Source organism: Sphaerodactylus townsendi, linkage group LG02 (assembly GCF_021028975.2).
Source record: "Sphaerodactylus townsendi isolate TG3544 linkage group LG02, MPM_Stown_v2.3, whole genome shotgun sequence".
In the NCBI taxonomy this organism is placed as follows: domain Eukaryota; kingdom Metazoa; phylum Chordata; class Lepidosauria; order Squamata; family Sphaerodactylidae; genus Sphaerodactylus; species Sphaerodactylus townsendi.
Window position 1 is genome coordinate 115,774,244 of NC_059426.1, and position 18,704 is coordinate 115,792,947.

General features: G+C 43.6%; 3 protein-coding genes across 15 annotated transcripts in view; 1 reads left to right on the forward strand and 2 right to left on the reverse strand.

Moving 5' to 3' along the window:
• Positions 1-1,008, reverse strand: part of AMBRA1 (autophagy and beclin 1 regulator 1) — a 191,761-nt gene extending 190,753 nt beyond the window's left edge. For all 5 annotated transcript variants that reach the window (XM_048485240.1, XM_048485239.1, XM_048485237.1 and 2 more), the window contains exon 1: positions 812-1,008. The gene's annotated coding sequence lies outside the window, so the exon portion shown is untranslated. The remainder of the gene's footprint in view (positions 1-811) is intronic.
• Positions 1,009-9,243: 8,235 nt separating this feature from the next.
• Positions 9,244-16,876, reverse strand: HARBI1 (harbinger transposase derived 1). 6 transcript variants are annotated; one of them, XM_048483796.1, is made up of 6 exons: positions 16,675-16,875; positions 16,448-16,494; positions 15,160-15,430; positions 11,618-11,703; positions 10,741-11,469; positions 9,244-10,064 (listed from the first exon to the last, which is right to left on the reverse strand). In XM_048483796.1, exons 5-6 carry the CDS (start codon positions 11,417-11,419, stop codon positions 9,688-9,690), a joined length of 1,056 nt encoding a protein of 351 aa, XP_048339753.1. In that variant the 5' UTR covers positions 11,420-11,469; positions 11,618-11,703; positions 15,160-15,430; positions 16,448-16,494; positions 16,675-16,875; the 3' UTR covers positions 9,244-9,687. The 6 variants fall into 6 exon arrangements, with proteins under 6 accessions (XP_048339753.1, XP_048339754.1, XP_048339755.1 ...); XM_048483797.1 differs by having other exon boundaries at positions 15,160-15,436; XM_048483798.1 differs by lacking the exon at positions 11,618-11,703 and having other exon boundaries at positions 16,675-16,876.
• The window catches only part of ATG13 (autophagy related 13), a 45,722-nt gene continuing 43,877 nt past the window's right edge, over positions 16,860-18,704 (forward strand). For 2 of the 4 annotated variants that reach the window (XM_048483787.1, XM_048483789.1), the window contains exon 1: positions 16,865-17,661. The gene's annotated coding sequence lies outside the window, so the exon portion shown is untranslated. Of the gene's footprint in view, positions 17,662-18,704 lie in introns of all 4 variants that reach the window. The other 2 variants (XM_048483788.1, XM_048483786.1) reach the window with 2 other exon arrangements.

Consider the following 18,704-nt stretch of genomic DNA (forward strand, 5'->3'; position numbering starts at 1 on the left):
CCTGCCAAGCTAGATAATGTTTTTCAGTAACTAAAGCAATTAAGATCTCTAAAAGCAATTAAGATTTTAAATGTGTGCTAACAGGAAACTGTGGAAAATGACAGGCAGGCACTATGAGTTGTTGGCTGTTATGCAGTAACCTGTCATACTTTTTGAAGATTTTGTATTTTTTTGGGTTTTAGGGCTGCATTATATTAGCATTCTCTGACACTAACCAAAACAAACTAGTTTAATTTAATCTCAAGGGAAAGCCTTGCCTAACTAAACTTGAATTCCCTTCCTGTGGAAAATACCTCTGAGTTTTGGGAATGCTGTTAGCTGAGCAGCCCATCCCTCTGTTCCCAACGCGGAAATTAGGAACGAAAGGTGGGAGAGAGACAGAGAATAGATGTTCAAGTGACTTCGTGTACATTAAAAGGTTCCAAAATAGTACAGTTGGAAGAGAGAGCAAAACCAACCAAGCCCTTTATCAGATTCAGACTAGACCTGATGTTCCCGGAAACACTACTGGGCAAGCCTCACCACCGGCTCTTCTCCCTCCAAATCACAGGGATACACCAACTGATTCTGAATACTGACAAACTGGAGGGAGTAGATGTGGCAGCCAAGCAAGCAGACTCGTGAGAAGGGCGGGGTGAAGAAGAGACCAGACGCAGGGCTGGCCCCGATCACCACAAATCTACGCGAGTCACCCCGACCCCCGCTGACTGCCACCCGCCCGGGCCGCCGCTACCTCTTCCCAACTAGCTGAAAAGAGCCTGGCAACCCCCAGAAAAGAACCAGGCCCGGAGCCTCTAGGCCCGGAGCCTACCTGGGATAGGGAATCTCCAAGGGCTGGCACACTCGATTCAGGATAGGGCCGGAGGAGGGCGCGGCGAGGTAACGGGGGCCGATCTGGGTCTGGGCCCAGCCCTAAAAAGCCACCCCAAATCCGACGGCAAAACCACCGCCACGGCCGCCTCCTCTCACTGCAGCCTCTGCCGCCGCCGCCGCCGCTCCGAGTTACTACCAAGGCCAGGGCGACTAGTCGAACACAGATCAGCCGAGGCAGGCTGTAGCAGCCGAGTCCCGAGCCGCCGGGAGCGACCGGCGAACCAATCGAGCGCTCCTTCGCCATAGTGAAGGAAAGGGCAGTAGTGACAAATGGAATTCAGAGAGAAAGATCGACCGGCCCTGGGATATGCGAAAAGCGCAGCAACGTTTTCATACTACATCTCTCATTCTGGATGTCTTTCCTCCGTTGTCATGGGAGAAATAAATCCAGGAGACAATGAGAAGAGAGGTTTGTTATCCCGCCCATCGCAGTCATGCTCGTAAAGCATGACTCACTTTAAAAATAAAAATCCTGCGGGACTTTCACAAGGCGTATTGATTGTGATATGAGCAAACCTCTGTTTCTTTGCTATTTTCCAGAAACTTCCTACCCATCCATCGCTAGTTTTCATTCTCAGACTTTCCCAACTTGCTCACACACTAGCATAAATTTTATTACTTTTTAAGATCCCGCTAAACTTACTTTACTTTCCCAAGAAGAGGTCTTCCATTAACATTTACTTGGAGCTACTTCTCCCCAGAACCTAAACTGCACCACTGTACTTAGGTGACAGCATGAGAAGACAATAATGCTACAAAAAGTTGAAGACAGAGGAAGTTGCAAGATGAGATGGATTGAGTCAATAAAGAGAGCCATGGAGTTCGGTTTGCAAGGCTATGTGTCCTTTTTCTTTTTCTTCTGTGCCCAGAAGACTGGCTGTTTCCTGCCATCCCTCTGATATTATCAGAAAAGTCATGTCATCACAGGTATGTGTGCCAAAAGTCTACTATTGAATACAGTTTCTTAGTGTCCAAAGGATACGGAAAGGTTTAATAGAATAACTACTTCAACTTGTTTGAACCCTTGGGATAGGACAGGGTTTATCAAGTACATAAATACATGTAAATAATGAAGCCTATATCAATTTCAGATCCAGCATGGTATAGTAGTTAAGGTATCAGACTAGAATCTAGGAACCCCAGATTCAAATCCTTACTCTGCCTTGAAAACTTGCTGGATGTTTTTGGGCCAGTCACATACTCTCAATCTTAACCCTGGCAAATATTTGGATAGGTGACCTCCAAGGAATGTGGAGGCAGGTAATGTCAAACCGCCTCTGAACGTCTCTTGTCTTGAAACCCTATGGGGTTTCCATAAGTCAGCGGTGACTTGACAGCAAAAAAAAAAAGTTTCAAAGATGACAGTGTATGAAGCTGAATACTTTTTATCCAACATCTTAGCTATAGTGATGACACATGTGAAACTGCCCAATATAGTTTCTGGTTTGAGATTTAGGGCACAGAAGACCTTGCCTCATTGTATAAATTAGACCAGTGGTTCTCAACCTGTGGGTTGGGACCCCTTTGGGGGTCGAACGACCCTTTCACAGGGATCACCTAAGACTCTCTGCATCAGTGTTCTCCATCTGTAAAATGGATAAATGTTAGGGTTGGGGATCACCACAACATGAGGAACTGTATTAAAGGGTCGCGGCATTAGGAAGGTTGAGAACCACTGAATTAGACCATGGTTTATGGTTCTTTCCCTTGTATTGTTTGCACTTTCTTTTATTGTTAGCCCTCACTGACACTGCATATGCAGAATAACACCCTTTCATTCCACTTTCACAACTGTTTGCAAGTGGATTTTGCTATTCCACACAGTCAAATCCAGCTGCAAAGTGGATTGAAAGTGCATTATTCTGCATGTGTGGAAGGGGCCTGATGCCTCTGCCACAATCTCATGTTTCAAATCCTGCGCCATAGTCACAACACAAATATAATTAGCAATAAGTGTTTAATTAAGATCCCACATCACATGATTTTTTTTCCCTAATCAGTTTTGTCTCAATAGCTTCTTAGCATATATTACATGGTTGCTTAATAGATATGATGATGGCAGATGAACAGGAATGAATGATGACTAATAACTCATTATTGCAGCAGCACATTATATTAGTGTTGTTGCATGTTTTAAAATATAATTATGACAAACCATTACAATCAAACAATTATTTTACATATTTTGTGAAATACACTTACAGAATAGGAATTTTCCACAAACGAGTTGTGAGTTTTTCTTCTTATCAAGTAATAAAAAGTTGATTAACAATTTTCTGCCACATAGTGGGGTTTAGTGTGACTAATAAGACGATCCTGAGAAGCCTTTTCTGTGGCTGGCAGCCAGGGCAACTATGGTGCTTCTAGTCTGCTCCTTGAAGGGTTTGGTTAGTGAACAGCCAGCAGGAAAAAGAATGTTTATTGCTAGGTTTCTGAAGTTGCAACTGCATCAGCAGGGCTGTGACAAAAGGGACAGGCAGAACCAATCAGGGCCCTAGCCCTGAACCAGGGTTCCTGGCTCAGTGTCCCCCGCGTCTCCTTAAAGGAGTTTGTTCTGCAATCAGTGACTGTACAGCTTACAAAGGAGTTTGTCCCTGCATTCCCTCTTTCACAGAGGCTCCCAAGCAGGCCCTTGGCCCAAGTGTTGCAATAGCTACCAACACCTTGAGAGGAGTACAGGGACATGCCATTGAGAGTTTATGCAGTCATGGGTATCTTATGCTCACTGGTAAACACACCTCCAGCAACCCACGCACAATGCCAAATGTGCCCCTGGGCCAACCCCTGGGCCACCTCTAGTGGAGGGGGAGCTGCCAGGGTGGGGCATCATACAGAGGCCTGTAGTGCCACTAACAAGTCCCTTGTGACAGCTAGAAACCTCTCCAGGTGCGTGGCAGGCAGGCCCACTGCCCCTGCCCACTCCAAGGAATACCCTGTGCCATGAAAGCACACTTGTGTTTCAAAGCCAGGCTGAGCAAATCATTCCAGTGCTTCAGGGTGAAGATCTCTGTTTTGATAGAATGCCCCAGGGCAGAGACCTGTGGGGTGGGGTGCAGTGACTGAACTGCTCCTGGTAATAAGGGCCATGCTGGGATAGTTATAGAAGCACCTTCATCCAGTTAGACTGCTGGTGGCCATTGCTGCTGTCAGATGCCACACACACATGCACACAAAAGAAAATATGGAGGCAGGGCAAGGCACCATGGGAATCCTTAGAATCCTGGGTCTCACCCTGCTTCCCGCTGTTCCCATGATGAACACCAGGCATCAGGAAAAAGTTATGCAGATACAGGACTCGGTCACAGGGGAAGGAGGCTTGGGAGGTGCTGAGCTGCAGGGGTCCAAAGTCCTGAGACCATTTTGTTAATGGCCCCAACTCTTCTCAAGCTTTAGCCAGGCTGCCGTGAGATGGTGCCCACTTCTACATATCCGCCAACCCTTGTTAGAAGTCTGACTCAGTCACCTACTTCCAGCACTGGATGTTTGTTTGGCATAGAAACAACAACAAAGGCATCGAGCCTAGTGATACTGGGTACATATCAGGACACTGTAGCTCTCTGACAGCACCTGCCTTGGTCACTTCCACCTGGACAGGTTGGCTATCCACTTTGTTTAAGGAGCTGAGCCAGCTCTCAAGGGCCATGTTCCGCCCCCCCGCCCCCCAATGCCATGCCATGCCATGCCTTGCCTTTTCTGCAGAAGGTCCTGCTCTCCCTCAGATTCCTGAACATCAGATCCTTCCAAGTGGTAATGATGGAGATCATGGAGTTGTCCCAGCCAACAAATCCCTGCCTGCACAGCTTCCTGACACCTAGGCCACTTCCAGAAGACCTTCTGAGAAAGAGTCAGCATGGCTTTTGCAGAGGCAAGTCCTATCTTACAAACTTACTAGAGTTCTTTAAGGGTGTAAACAGGCATGTGGATAAGGGGGAACCAGTGGACATTGTCTACTTGGATTTCCAAAAGGCTTTTGACAAAGTTCCTCACCAGAGACTGCTGAGAAAACTCAGCAATCAAGGAATAAGAGGGGAAGTCCTCCTATGGATTAAAAACTAGTTGAGGAACAGGAAGCAAAGAGTGGGTGTAAATGGGAAGTTCTCACAATGGAGAGATGTAGGGAGTGGTGTCCCCCAAGGATCCGTTTTGGGACCAAATGCTCTTTAACTTATTCATAAACGACCTGGAAGTAGGGGTGGGTAGCGTGGTGGCCAAGTTTGCAGATGATACCACATTATGTAGGGTGGTGAGAATCGCAAAGGATTGCGAAGAACTCCAAGCAGACCTTGATAAATTAGGTGAGTTGGCTAAGAAATGGCAAATGCAGTTCATAATGCTAGCAAAATGTCAAAGTGATGATGCAATATAGGGGCAAAAAATCCAAACTTCACATATACGGCTTACAAGGAGGTCAGTGCTATATATCTTCGAGTCACAGAACCTTGCTGGGAAAGGGATTTGGGCGCCTTAGTTGATAGTTCCATGGGAATGTCAACTCAATGTATGGCAGCTGTGAAAAAGGCAAACTCTATGCTGGGGATAATTAGGAAAGGAGTTGATAATAAAACTGCAAAGATTGTCATGCCCTTATATAAAGCCGTGGTGCGACCGCACTTGGAGTACTGTGTTCAGTTCTGGTCGCCACATCTCAAAAAGGATACCGAAGAGCTAGAAAAAGTGCAGAAAAGGGCAACGAGGATTATTGAAGGATTGGAGCACCTTCCTTATGAGGAGAGGCTGCAGCGTTTGGGACTCTTTAGTTTGGAGAAGTCTGAGGGGGATATGATTGAAGTCTATAAAATTATGCATGGGGTAGAAAATGTTGACAGAGAGAAATTTTTCTCTCTTTCTCACAATACTAGAACCAAGGGCATACATTGAAAATGCTGGGGGGAAGAATTAGGACTAATAAAAGGAAACACTTCTTCACGCAATGTGTGATTGGTGTTTGGAATATGCTGCCACAGGAGGTGGTGATGGCCACTAACCTGGATAGCTTTAAAAAGGGCTTGGACAGATTTATGGAGGAGAAGTCGATCTATGGCTACCAATCTTGATCCTCCTTGATCTCAGATTGCAAATGCCTTAGCAGACCAGGTGCTCAGGAGCAGCAGCAGCAGCAGAAGGCCATTGCTTTCACCTCCTGCCTGTGAGCTCCCAAAGGCACCTGGTGGGCCACTGCGAGTAGCAGAGTGCTGGACTAGATGGACTCTGGTCTGATCCAACAGGCTAGTTCTTATGTTCTTATCTGGACCATTCCTGTCCTTCTCAGCAACACACCCCCACACAGATCAGCTGAGAGCGAAGTAGGATGAGGTTATCAAATTTCTGTCTTGCTTTCGGAGTCACAAAAATGCAGCAAACACTGTATTTTCAGAAGCCAGCATTGGCCAGATCCAGAGTGGATCTTGACTGTCAAGGTGCCAAAAACTGTCAGTGGCTTTGCCTCCAGGTCTTTTAGGGTTGCTTCTATATGTTCCCCTCCACAAATTCTGTGTGACGGGTGGGGAGTGGGGACTTTCTTGTTTGGCCTTTCCAATTGCTGGTCAGTGGTAACTGCCAACATGAATAATACCTAATATTAATAAGAGGTATGCTGAATTAGTTTTTTTCTCTATTTTTTACCATGAATAGTTGTAGGCCACTCCTCCCAGGAACAGGGTTTATCCCCTCCAGCTGCTCCCATCCAGTGGGGGTTACTGCTGTGTTGGATTTGGATGTGATGCTAGCCACTGCTTATCATAATCCCATCAAACCACACATTGAAGTTCACTGCAGTGCAGTACAGTTCTAATGAGAAATCCAAATGCCTTGGCTGATGGTGCCCTTTTGGTGGTTTCTGGGATCTGAGTGCTCACAGTGGCCTCACAGCAAATACCACGGCTGGGGCCTGCAAAATGCACCTATTTACACACAAAATGTTTACACACCACTCCCATTTTCATGACCCGCATTGCCCTTTGGCTGCTTAGTATCACCCTACACCGAACTTACTAGTGTACTCAGATGTGCTGCAACACGGGCAACATCTCCCAAGTGGTTCCTGAAACTGTGTCAATAACCACACTGTGAATCTTCCCCTTGATGCATGACGGACCGTGGTGGAGGGTGGCTGAGTTCATGCCTCCTCCCCCCTGCAGATGCAATGCTGCTGGCTTGGGGTGTGGGAGATCACATTACCAGGATAGCTCCCAGTCTCAAGTCAGGAGAATGGGGGAGCAGTTTGGAAACCAGGTCCATGCTTACCTGCCAGTGAATGCCAACCTCCCGCCTCCAGAAATGGAGTACCTGCTTGGGCTTTGCAGTGAGAAGAGTCAGCCACACAATATAGAGTAGACTTTGCTTTCCCCCTTGACTGTTGGTGCAAAGTGTTTTCTTCGCCTCTCCCACCGCCAAAGTGCTGTCTGGCTCACTCGAAGTCTGCACAAGGAATGCCATGCCACACACCTGACCTAAGGAGTTGTGGAGTATTGTGGCCAAGGATTTTGTAGAGTGGGGAGGGGACTGTCACCACAGAAGAGGGTGACATATGTTTGGGGGTGGGGGAGAGATACAGACTACCAGAGGTAACAGTCCCCTTAAAAAGAGGCTCAAGTTACCTTGGTTATTTTGGTTTAAACTTTGTTTGCAGAAAGGGAACAGTGCCCTGCTGAATGTTGGTTCAGACATGTGGGTTTATGTCCAAGACAGAAATGTTTAAAATATTCATAAAAATGTAAGCACATGTGTACATGGACCAAAAGCATAGTAAAAAAGCCCCTCCTTAATTTCCTGTTTGTTTCTTTGTCAAGCTAACCACTTTATATACGGTGTTCACTCTAACTCTTATCTTCAACTACATTTCAACAGGTTCATCTTTGGTTCTCAACAAAACAAATTTGTACGGCATTCCAGTAACTAGACATAATAGAGGATAGCAGTCCACAAGGAATTAAAACTACCAAGATGCCAGGCTGAAAAATCTGTAGTCAAAGAGTTCCAGATTGGCATTTATCCACCAGAAAGAGTTTAGGGCTTCACAGATTATAGCTGTTCACTCTTCTAAAGCGCCTCCTGAACTCTATGTGAAAATAAACAGACTGTATTTCAGGACACTGTCATGATAGGACATATTCTGTTCACTGCCCACACATACGTTAGGTAGTCTAATTTCATCCACAAGAGTATATTACATCTGGTACAGTGTGTCCTTGGATGCAGAATGCACTTAGGAAAAAAACGTATTCTTCTGCTGCCTTTCCTCCATACATAGTCTGCCTATCTAATTATCAGCCCATGTCATAATTGAGCCACAGAGCAGATCGATAACCTGCGTGTACCTCCTGTATCCCAATCCATGTTAATAATTAATGGGACAGTGTCACTTAAATCTTCTGACGTAGATACTGACAGTAGTATAATAACCTTTTATTTTATTTTTAGAGTAATAAAGTTTAGTGGTTAAGAGAAGTGCACTCTAATCTGGAGAACCAGGTCCAATTCCCCAATTCTTCCACATGAAGCCTGCTTGTTGACCCTGGTCTAGCCACAGTTGTCTCAGAAATCTCTCAGACCATGCAGATGCAGGCAATGGCAAACCATCTCCAACTGTCTTTTGCCTAAAACCCTCTGTGGGGTTGCCACAAGTCAGCTGTGACTTGACAGCACTTTCCACCACCAATTTTCTGCCTCTCTGGGTTTATTCCCTAAGTATGGGATGGGACTCTGTGGTTTTACGGCTTCCTTTTTGAACAAGTCTGTCTGCTTTTGTCAATGAAACCAGAATTTTAATTTCTTCCAATTGTTTAGGTACAATCTGACAGGCTCAAGCGACTCAATTCCACAAATTCCACTAAATTCAGCTGAGACCAAGAATATCCATTTTAATAGCACAGGTCTCCTGTATTATGTGAAATGAACTTACACTTTCACGCAGTTAATGCAACAATGTGGACCTGGATCCAGAGCATCATTTCCATGGGCTGAACCTCTGCCTGCAGACTACAACTTTCTCATTTCCTCTCTCCCGCTGAAACTTCAAATACATCTCTAAATACTGGTCTCAGGGAAGGGGGCCAGATATCCCCAAGGAGCAGCATTTCAGTAGGCTTTGGGGGCTGCAGTGGAAAGGAGGAGAGAAGAAAATCACATTCCATGACTAGAAATTCTTGCACCCATGGAAACACTGTTCTAGAACCAAGCCTCTACCTGGTGTTGCTATGTTAGATTAACGTTTCTTATTTAGAGACAGTTTAGTACTTCCCTTCTAACTGTACATCTATAAACCAAATACACTTCAGAATTAAAATCCTCATTTTACATGAGAAAAAGGATCCTTGTTGCATGTATACAGTTGATACTGGATTTTTAGAAAGACACACAGTGGAAAACATATTGGAAAAAAGGAAGGATTAATTTTCAGCATGTACAGGTCAAGTCTGACTTTCAGTCTAAACTCTATTGTTTGGAATTTGATTAGGCTGTACACAAAATATTATGTTCTGCAGTTCTTAAAAATATATAATCCCAGTGCCACGGAGTACATTGCCCACTCTAATCTCATATTTGCATCCATGATTAATTTTTCACCAATGATGCTGAAATTAATATGAGCACATATTGAAATACTAAACATTCAGGGACTCAGATGCGGTATGAACAAATAACCAAAGATGAAAACTCTTCCCCAAACAGAAAATGCATGTTTCTTTAGTATCCACCATCTGGTAGCTCTAATTTTCTCTGTAGTTCTAATTTTCCTAATTTTAAAGGGAAATAAATATCTACTATTTATGTTTTTCTCATTTTCTCTTAAATCTGACGGTGTATTACATAAGGCTAGCTAAAATGAGTCAGCAATAATTCCTGGTGAACTCGATCAGCTTCAGAATCAAGCGATTCCATATGCTCATATTCTTCCTCTGGCTGTTCTATCTGTCCTATGGTTGGGGAAGACCCAACACTCAACCCATGCTCCAGGGAGATATTATGAAGCACACAGCAGGCCAGGATAATATGGCTGGCTTTCTCTGGAGAATACTGCAGGGTGCCCTTTGACCCATCCAGGCAACGGAACCGAGAACGCAATGTTCTAAATGTTCGCTCAATGACGTTGTGAGTGGTTGAATGAGCCAAGTTATAGCGGTATTCTGCAGGTGTTTCAGGGATATGCAGCGGGGTCATTAGCCAAGTACGAAGAAAGAAAGAACTATCACCTATTGAAAATAAAAATGGGAAAGGTCAGACGACAAATGGAACAATATATTTAAATTCATTTTGTTTCTGCTAACAAATTTGTCTGCGATCAGTGTCCCAACAATGATAGGGGCATTTACACACCATTCTTGTTTCTTTCTAATGGACAAATATGGCAGCCTGTATTTTCTGTCCAGAGTCAAGGTAAAAGAACACAAATACAAGAATAGGACCACTAACTAGGTTTGCACCCATCGTGAACAAATGTGTTTGTTACTTCTGGACACAGAAGAAAATATGTAAGACTTGCAGTGCAAAAATGTATTTGTAAAGTGAATCCTAGTGATGTTGTATCACAAAATACAAATGAAATCCAGAAACTGGCTGTCACAGTCATTCTCACATATATATTTCCTTTACCAAATTATCTATCAATTACCCAGTTGATAGAACCAGGAGAATTTATAAATAAAATCTGAGGCATTTAAGGTTTATAGCTACTGAGATTATCTTCTGTGACTTATTTGCTTTATTTTTTGTAAATGTTACACTGCACTTAGCAATTTTGGATACTTTATAAATGAATAATAATTTTTATAGTGGCTGGAAAAAATCTAGTAGTTTACACATTGGTAAACCACAACAAAATCCTACCGAGAAGCCATTTAAAGAGGACATTAGCCAGAATGAACTTACCTAAAAGCCAGCCATCTTTGTGCAGGCGAGCTTCAAACTGGCTCCTAAGTATTGACTGTTGCAGCACAGTACAGTCCTGCAGGCTACCTGGCCAGTGTGTTTCTGCACTCAGTAGCATTCCTCTGGCATCACATGTCATCAGACAATTTAAAGAATGAAGGCCTTTTCGATTCACATATGACAAGTCCTCTGCATTGGGGGCCTTTATTGCTACATGGATACAATCAACAAGTCCTAATACTCCTGGCATACCTGCCAGTCCATAGAAATCATCCTTAAGACTTTGGACAGATGCTTCATCTTCTGGAAAATGAATGAACTGAGAAGCCCTCTCCACCAGGGCCTCAGTAACATTGGCAACACAACGGCTCATAGATGCTTGGCTGATGCCAATGGCATCTCCCATACGAGTCTGAAAAGAGCCAGAAGTATAAAAACCTAGTGCAGCAAGAATTTGTGTTTCTGGGCTGATGGCCCTGGAACGCTGGGTAGGTCGAGAGAGACTGGCACCTAGAAGATCCACCAGGTAGTAAATGAATTGGCGTGGGAAGCCATAAGTGGATAGCAGATACTCATCAGTGACATTCTCCAATTTGAACCGATCTAAGGTCCTATGTCCACGCCCATAAAGTAGGAGATCACAATCAAGAACTGCTATGGGAACAGCCATGGTCAACATAGGTATTTTGGATCAGTTCTTTCCTTGTTGAATTTCCTTCATGAAATTACCTGCATGACAGCCAGAAAAGGAAAAAATTATTTCACAGAAGAAAATAAGCCTGTCTTTTGCTACTATCATCTTCAGTCTGGCTAAGTTATATGCAAATAGGCCTACTGCCTTCAATTACATCAATTGTGAACGAGACCCTAAAATTACCTCATGGATCTATCCTCTGTTTTCGCTTGATTTATTTATATGTTCTTACTCCACTCATGGCAAAACTGAAGTCAGCAATTCATGTACTACAAAAAAAGAGAGAGATTAAATTTCTGCAGTTCTATTAATATGTCTGATTCTTAGCAGATAAAATTTGGCTGAAAAAGATGAGAGTTATGTCTCCATGGGACTCTGCTTTGAATCTCTGCCAGGATCCAATAAGTCATGATAGTGGTTCTGGCAAAGTTCAAGTGGAAATACTGTGAAGTTGTACCCAGTTTTACACAAGGTCATAGAACAGATTTCATACTGCAGTAACACACAGCATTGTCCTGGGGTAATATGAAAACTTGCAATTGTAGAATACATGATACACAAGCAAAGACTTCTATGTTTATGTTCTATCTCAGAACCAGTTAAGCAAGTCTAGAAAAATTTTGCTTCATTTTTAAGTGGTACATAAAATTAACTGGCTGTACCAGGCATTGGACATGACTATAAATTAGTAATGCTTAAGTTAGTAATTTTGGAAACAAGCAGCACTGAAAAATGGAGCACTGCTTTAGTGTCATTTTTGTTTCACAAAATGTTAACACCCACAAGATTTCCAGTGATGGGATCCCACACGAAATCCAGAATTCTAGGAGCTCATAAAGGAACATGCATATGTAATGGAAATGCGCGCCTGCAAGAGCGTATTGTATAAACAGAGAAACAAAACGCAGCCACTCCCCCATAATTTAGCAAGTCAATACATTTAGACTGAGAGGAGAAGGTGTTCCAGGAAACATACCAGCAGAGTGGGGATTTGAATCTTGTCTCCCAGATCCTGATAAAGCACTCTATTTGCACCATGATGCCTCTAAGAGCTGCTTCTGCTGCCATTAAAGATCAGCGCGTTCCATTTTCACTAACCAACTAATCAAAGATGTCCAAATTGACACCTGTGTGTTGATTATTTAGTAATGGATAAACTAATATATTCACTTAAGAAGTTTACTCTTGGTCTGAAGGACAATGGCCATGTCAACTGATGTGTTAACAGCCATGTCAACACACTGGAAGAAACACATGGAAGGAAACTTGGAACTGTAGCAGCGTCTGAGCACATCTAGTCTTGTAATGTACATTGCACTCTTATGAATTAATTATGTCTAAAAGGTAAAGATCTGTGCAAACATGGGTCATTACTGACTCATGGGGTGATGTCACTTCATGATGTTTATTAGGCATACTATGTTTATGGGGTGGTTTGCAATTGGCTTTCCCAGTTGTCTACACTTTACCCCCAGTAAGCTGGATATGCATTTTACCAATCTCAGAAGGATGAAAGGGTAAGTCAACCTTGAGCCAGCTATCTGAAACAGACTTCTGTCAGGATTGAACTCAGGTCATAAGCAGAGCTTTGACTGCAGCACTGAAGCTTCCCACTCTGCACCACAGGGCTCCTTATGACTACAAAACAGAATTGGTCTGCCCAAGCAAACTTACAATCCTTAAGTGACAGAAATGTCCCTAGTAGACTTACCAAAGTTTAACAAAGGCAGGTAAAAAGTTTGTTTCACAGTTTTTCACTTGTCAGGGAATCAAAAAAAATTTCAAACTGTAAGAAATAGTGATATTCCCTGCTTTAATTTTGCACCTTTCTTTTGGATGCAATGTAAATAGAATATGTAATCTATCTGTAACCCTTGAATTTTTATAAATGTTCTGAGTTAAACTATCTTGAGTTACAGGAATCCTGTTTTCAAAGAAGAAAGCCATGAAGATGGAAACAGGTAGCTAGCCATTCCTTGTAAATAAAAAGAATAACAGTTCATGTAAAGATAACTTTCAGCTTCCTGAAAAATTCTCAAACATGAATCAGGTTTGCAAGGGGGGGAGCTCATAGAGGGCCATTACATATCGGGAAAAAATTTTAATCATGAAATCAACAAGGTTTGTCCCAGAAGGCTGAAATTTATTATGGACAGATGTGTCTGCAAAAGGATATTAATGACTGAGGTAACGTTGCACACTGTACATTGTCCTTTTTCAATTATTTATAATTTAATTTATAGGCTGTTCTCCCCTTGATGGGTTCAGGGCGGCTTATAACACATTCATGCAACATTCATAAACCATAAAACTTAATTAAAACACATAGTACAGTGAACCCCATGTCACTTTAATCAGCTTTAAAATAAAAGGGGAGGACCGGGAGGAGTAAAGGGAGGCCAGCTCTGTTGGAATGCTGCTGCTGTCCTCAACCACAGGACTGGCGGAATAGCTCCATCTTGCAGGCCTGTGGAGTTGTGATAAGTCTGCAGGGCCCAGGTCTCATTCAACAGAGCATTCCACCAGGCCAGAACCAGGACCAAAAAAAGCTCTGGCCCTAGTCAAGGATAGTTGAATATCTTTCAGGCCAGGGATCATCAATAGGCTGTTCTCCAAGGAGCGCTCTCCTGGGGGTGTATTTAGAGAGGCAGTCTCTCCCTTCCTTCCACTTTTTTTGTTCCAGTCACTGTGTGATGCAAAAATGAGCAATGAAAATGATGAAGAATATGAAATGTTTTCACTTCAGACAAAAATGAGTGAACTTAATTGAGAAAAAATAAAATGGAAAGATATTATAAATGTTTAAAATTATGCCTACTGCAGACAAAGTAAACTGTTTCTCCTCCTATCATAATACTTTAGTATTATGCTACTTGGTGTTATCCAATTGAGGGTGAGAAGACAAGCAAAACAGAAAATATAAACTAGGCAGACAAAAGGAATGTCATAAAGTTATGAAATTCAGTACCACAAAGGATGTGACAGATTCATAGATAGGTCAATTGACTGGTCTTAGCCATGATGACAAAATGAAACCTCCATGTTCAGAGGGAGAATACCATTAAACAATCTCTTGGGAGTAGAAGGGAGCAGACTGTTGCCTGTATGTCTGCCTAGCTGGCCACCCAGAGGCATCTAGTTAACTAACATGGGAAACAGAATACTGGATTAGATTGTCTGATATAGCAGGAATTGCTTTATTGTCTAGTGCTCTAATTTGACAGAAGTAGTTTCTACCAAATCCTCACAATAACTAGACTCCACCTGATTTTTAAGTGTCCCTGCACATTCAATGACATTTTCGTTCAACAAGTGTTATTTCTTTTACAGCTCAGCCTACAAAGATGGGCTGAACGTGCTCTGGAAGTGGTGGGACACTAGTGCTGGTGCAAATGTACCTCCTTCTCCCCTTCCTCCTTTTCTCAACTGTAACGAGTCTCAAAGCAGCTTACAAACTCTTTTCCCTTCCTCTCCCCACAACAGACACCTTGTGAGGTAAGTGTGGCTGAGAGAGTTCAGAGAGAACTGTGACCAGTCCAAGGTCACAATGCTTAAAGTGGAGCAGTAGGGAAACAAACACTGTTCATGTGGAGGAGGGGGAATCAAACCCTGTTCTCCAGATTAGAATCAAGCTGCTCTTATCCACTACACCACACTGGCTCTCAATTGAGTAAAATAAATGAGCAGCCCATTTACTGAATCAGCTTATTAATGGAAGATTATACCATGTATGTCCACTTCCTCTGCAAGCTCAGTGCTGCTCATGCAGTTGCCTGTTCTTTTGTTTCAGTACCAGTGATTAACGGCACTCCCAAGAAAGTGTCTTTAATGTATTGTCGAAGGCTTTCACGGCCGGAATCACTTGGGTGCTGTGTGGTTTCCGGGCTGTATGGCCGTGTTCTAGCAGCATTCTCTCCTGACGTTTCGCCTGCATCTGTGGCTGGCATCTTCAGAGGATCCTTCTTAGAAGGGTGTAGTTATGCTCAGGTTATAACTCTGTAACTTGGAACAATCTGTCAGTTAGATCCCACTGATTAAAATAGGAAGCATGTCACTGGGGATTTTAGCCAAATAGGCAAACACTGGGTCATTACTGATGATGTCACATCATGACGTTTACTAGATTATGTTTACAGGCTAGTTTGCCACTGCTTTCCCCAGTCATCTACACTTTTCCTCCACCAAACTGGGAACTCATTTTACCAAACTCAGAAGGATAGTAAGCTGAGTCAATCTTGAGCCAGCTAACTGAAACCAACTTCTGTTGGAATCAAACTAAGGTTGCAAGCAGAGCTTTTGACTGCAATGCTGCATCTTACCAGCCTGCACCACAAGGCTCTTAGTTAACCAAAACATATGAGCACACAAATTCCCTAAAAAATATAATTTGGAATCTTTGATTGAATTGGAACCTAGCAAAATGAGCACATACAGTCGCTCTAAGGGTGGAGCAACAAGAAGATTAAGCTAACATGGAAATAATAGTGCGTGAAAAAACAATTATTGTGTATAACAACAACAATAGCCACCCCTTTATTAGATTTTTTCCTTGAAATTCTAGCCAGAATAAATGGCAGATTCTTTCACACTTGAATTTCTAATTCTCTGGCCAACTCCTTTTTAATTTCATGATAAACAGAATTTTTAGACTTATTTTGATGGAAAGTAGTCCCTTTGAAAGCATCCCCATAGGGCCCCTCTGCAACTCTTTGTATGAATTTTTTTTCAGGAAAAAACTACTCTGCAAGAACTTACCTGCAAGAGATGTTCCACGTAGTCAACGAGGGAACCACTGTATCTCCTCATTAGCCAAAGCCAGACTAAAGTTTAAAGGTGAGGTGGAGGGAACATAATAGTAGCGATTATCGTGGCAGTGGATTAGGAGTCAGTAATGAGGTGGGCACAAAATAACATGTGAAAGAAGGGTTAAGAGGGTAAGTGTTATGATAGAGTTTTAACGTCGGCACATCAACAGTTCAGAATGACTGATTCTCTAAAACTGCGATGAGATACCTGAAATCCGCCGGATCCCGTAAGACATCTCGGGTGACAAGAAGAGCCTGTAATCAGAGAATATAGAGAGAGGTTTAGCTATGCGAGAGTAGACCGCGGATGCGGAGGACTTCTGAAGAGTTAACGTCCTGATGTCGGAAAAGACAAAGAGGGAAAAGGGGGAACTGGATGCGAGAGGGCGGGTTGTGAATACGAGTGTTGTGAGAAGGGAAATGCTGGGTGTTCACCTCACTTTCTGGGCCGCAGCTGTACCCAGCGGTGCTCCCGGTGACCCTCCCCAGCGCCCGAGAAGGGAGGCGGCGCTCAGGTCTGGCTTCTCATTCCCGAAAGCAGATTCTTCACGAGGTTACATTTTCTCGGAGCCCCTCTGCTGCGCCTCGAGCCGGCGCTGGATTCCGCCCCTCTCCGACTGAGGAAGGGGACTGCGGGGCTGGGAAAGGAGGCGGGATAAGAAGCGAGAGGGGCCGTTTCTCCTGCGTGGAAAGTGCCGCGGCGGACGCACAGAGAGCCGCTTCTCTTTCCCTGTGCGGATGAAAACAAACAGCAGCCATGGCGGCGGTGACAGAAGCTCTGGGTGACTGCGAAAGGCCGCGGTTGTGAGGCACCTCCGGCCCCCGCGCAACTTCCAGTAAAGAGGCTGAGGGCGTGACAGGCGAAAGGCCCGGTCGCTCGAAGCCCTCCTCCACTGGGCGCCACGGCCGAGGACCCCCTCGCGGACCAGGAGCAGGAGACATCCTCTCGTGCGGAGGCGTCGTATTTTGGCCTTTACACCGAGGTCTGACTGGCAGGACGACGGCGACCCTGGTGTCCCTCCTGCCTTATTGTTTTCCCGGCTGAGGACTCCAACTTTCGATCTTGCGCTACTATAGAAGCTTCAGCTGCTGAACCAGTTGGATGGCAAATTCGCCGACCTGAGCAGAGGCGAGAACTGGACTGTCCTGAAGACCAGTCTCTCCACTTCAGAAGGACCCCGCTTGGATTGCTGAGCTGACTTCAAGGGCCTTTCTCCACTGACCCGGGCTGGAGTTAAGAAGTTCTCTTCCGAGACTGAGGAGCCGAGAAGAGGCGACCTCTTCCTACCCCATAGGAAAGACGAGCGGCGAGGATCTCTGGGAGGCCATTGAGGGTTTGGCCATGCTGAGGGTTAGACGTTAGCCTTTTGGCTTGAACTCGGAATGAGATCCATATTCCTCTCCTCAGCTTTCTCCCTGCAGGTAATCAAAATAAATAAAAGCGCACCACACGCAAGCACTCATATAGGGTTGTTTGGGGTAAAGTATGGATTTGTGACTAAGGGCACTTCCATTATGAAGACCTGTATTTCCAGGCATACTACTTGTCTCTACAAAATCTATTCGTGGTGAAAACAAGTAGAGAGGACACAATACTATCTTCAGTATGGGTCTTGTCTAGTCTTGGGTTTAAATACCCTTGGGTTTAAATCCACCTATCAAGCTAGCTTCAATTATATGCAATGAGTGTGGCTGTAACATTTGCTTTCGTTTTATGGATTTGTAAAAATGGCACTTAATAGCAGTGTCGTGCTGATAACATTTGGCTATAGTTGTTGACTGTTTGGGGGGAGTAGCTATAGAAGACATCGGTTGTGAATGAATTTACAGTAAATGTTTAAAACAATTACTGTGTAGCTGTTTGGATATATCTTGGCTGATTTAGCATAATTCTAATAAGGTTTATTTAGAGTGTATCCCATTGATTGTTTCAGATTTGGTTTGTTAACTTTTATCATGATTTCTCAGAAGTGAGTCCCATTGAATTCTGTAGGGTTTGCTTTTCTGTAGGTTCACTTAACTTTGCCACCCTAATTCACTTGTAAAGAAGAAATGAAAGATCAAATAAGGAAAAAAATTAATCAGGACCAGAAAAAAAATATGCTAAACTGTGGGAAGTGCATTTTCTCTCTTCCCTTTCTCTCCGTCTCCTTGCCACTTGAGTTTTCCTCCAAATCTACAGTTGGCTAGATTTGCCTAGGCCCAGACTCCGTTGCCTCAGCAGTGAAGCAGCTCTATAGTGCAGACTGTGATTTTGTGAGATCTCAGCTATTAGGTGGTGGTTAACCCCCTTAATTGCTCTTTAAGGAATTTTTCTGGAAACCTTAGAGTTTCCCTAGGCTTGAAGAAATATCTCCCGTATGTGCACATTGTGCACATTTTTTTTGATCCATACTCTGATGACCTGTTTGGAATTAAAAGTGATGATGTGGGCAGTTTTCAGGATCATATTGCTATATCTTTAC

Coding starts and splice junctions, on each gene's coding strand:
- HARBI1 (XM_048483798.1), bottom strand. CDS start 11,419: ATGTTGACCATGGCTGTTCCCATAGCAGTTCTTGATTGTGATCTCCTA. Junction 10,065..10,740: donor CAAAGATGGCTGGCTTTTAG/GTAAGTTCATTC, acceptor TATTTTCAATAG/GTGATAGTTCTTTCTTTCTT.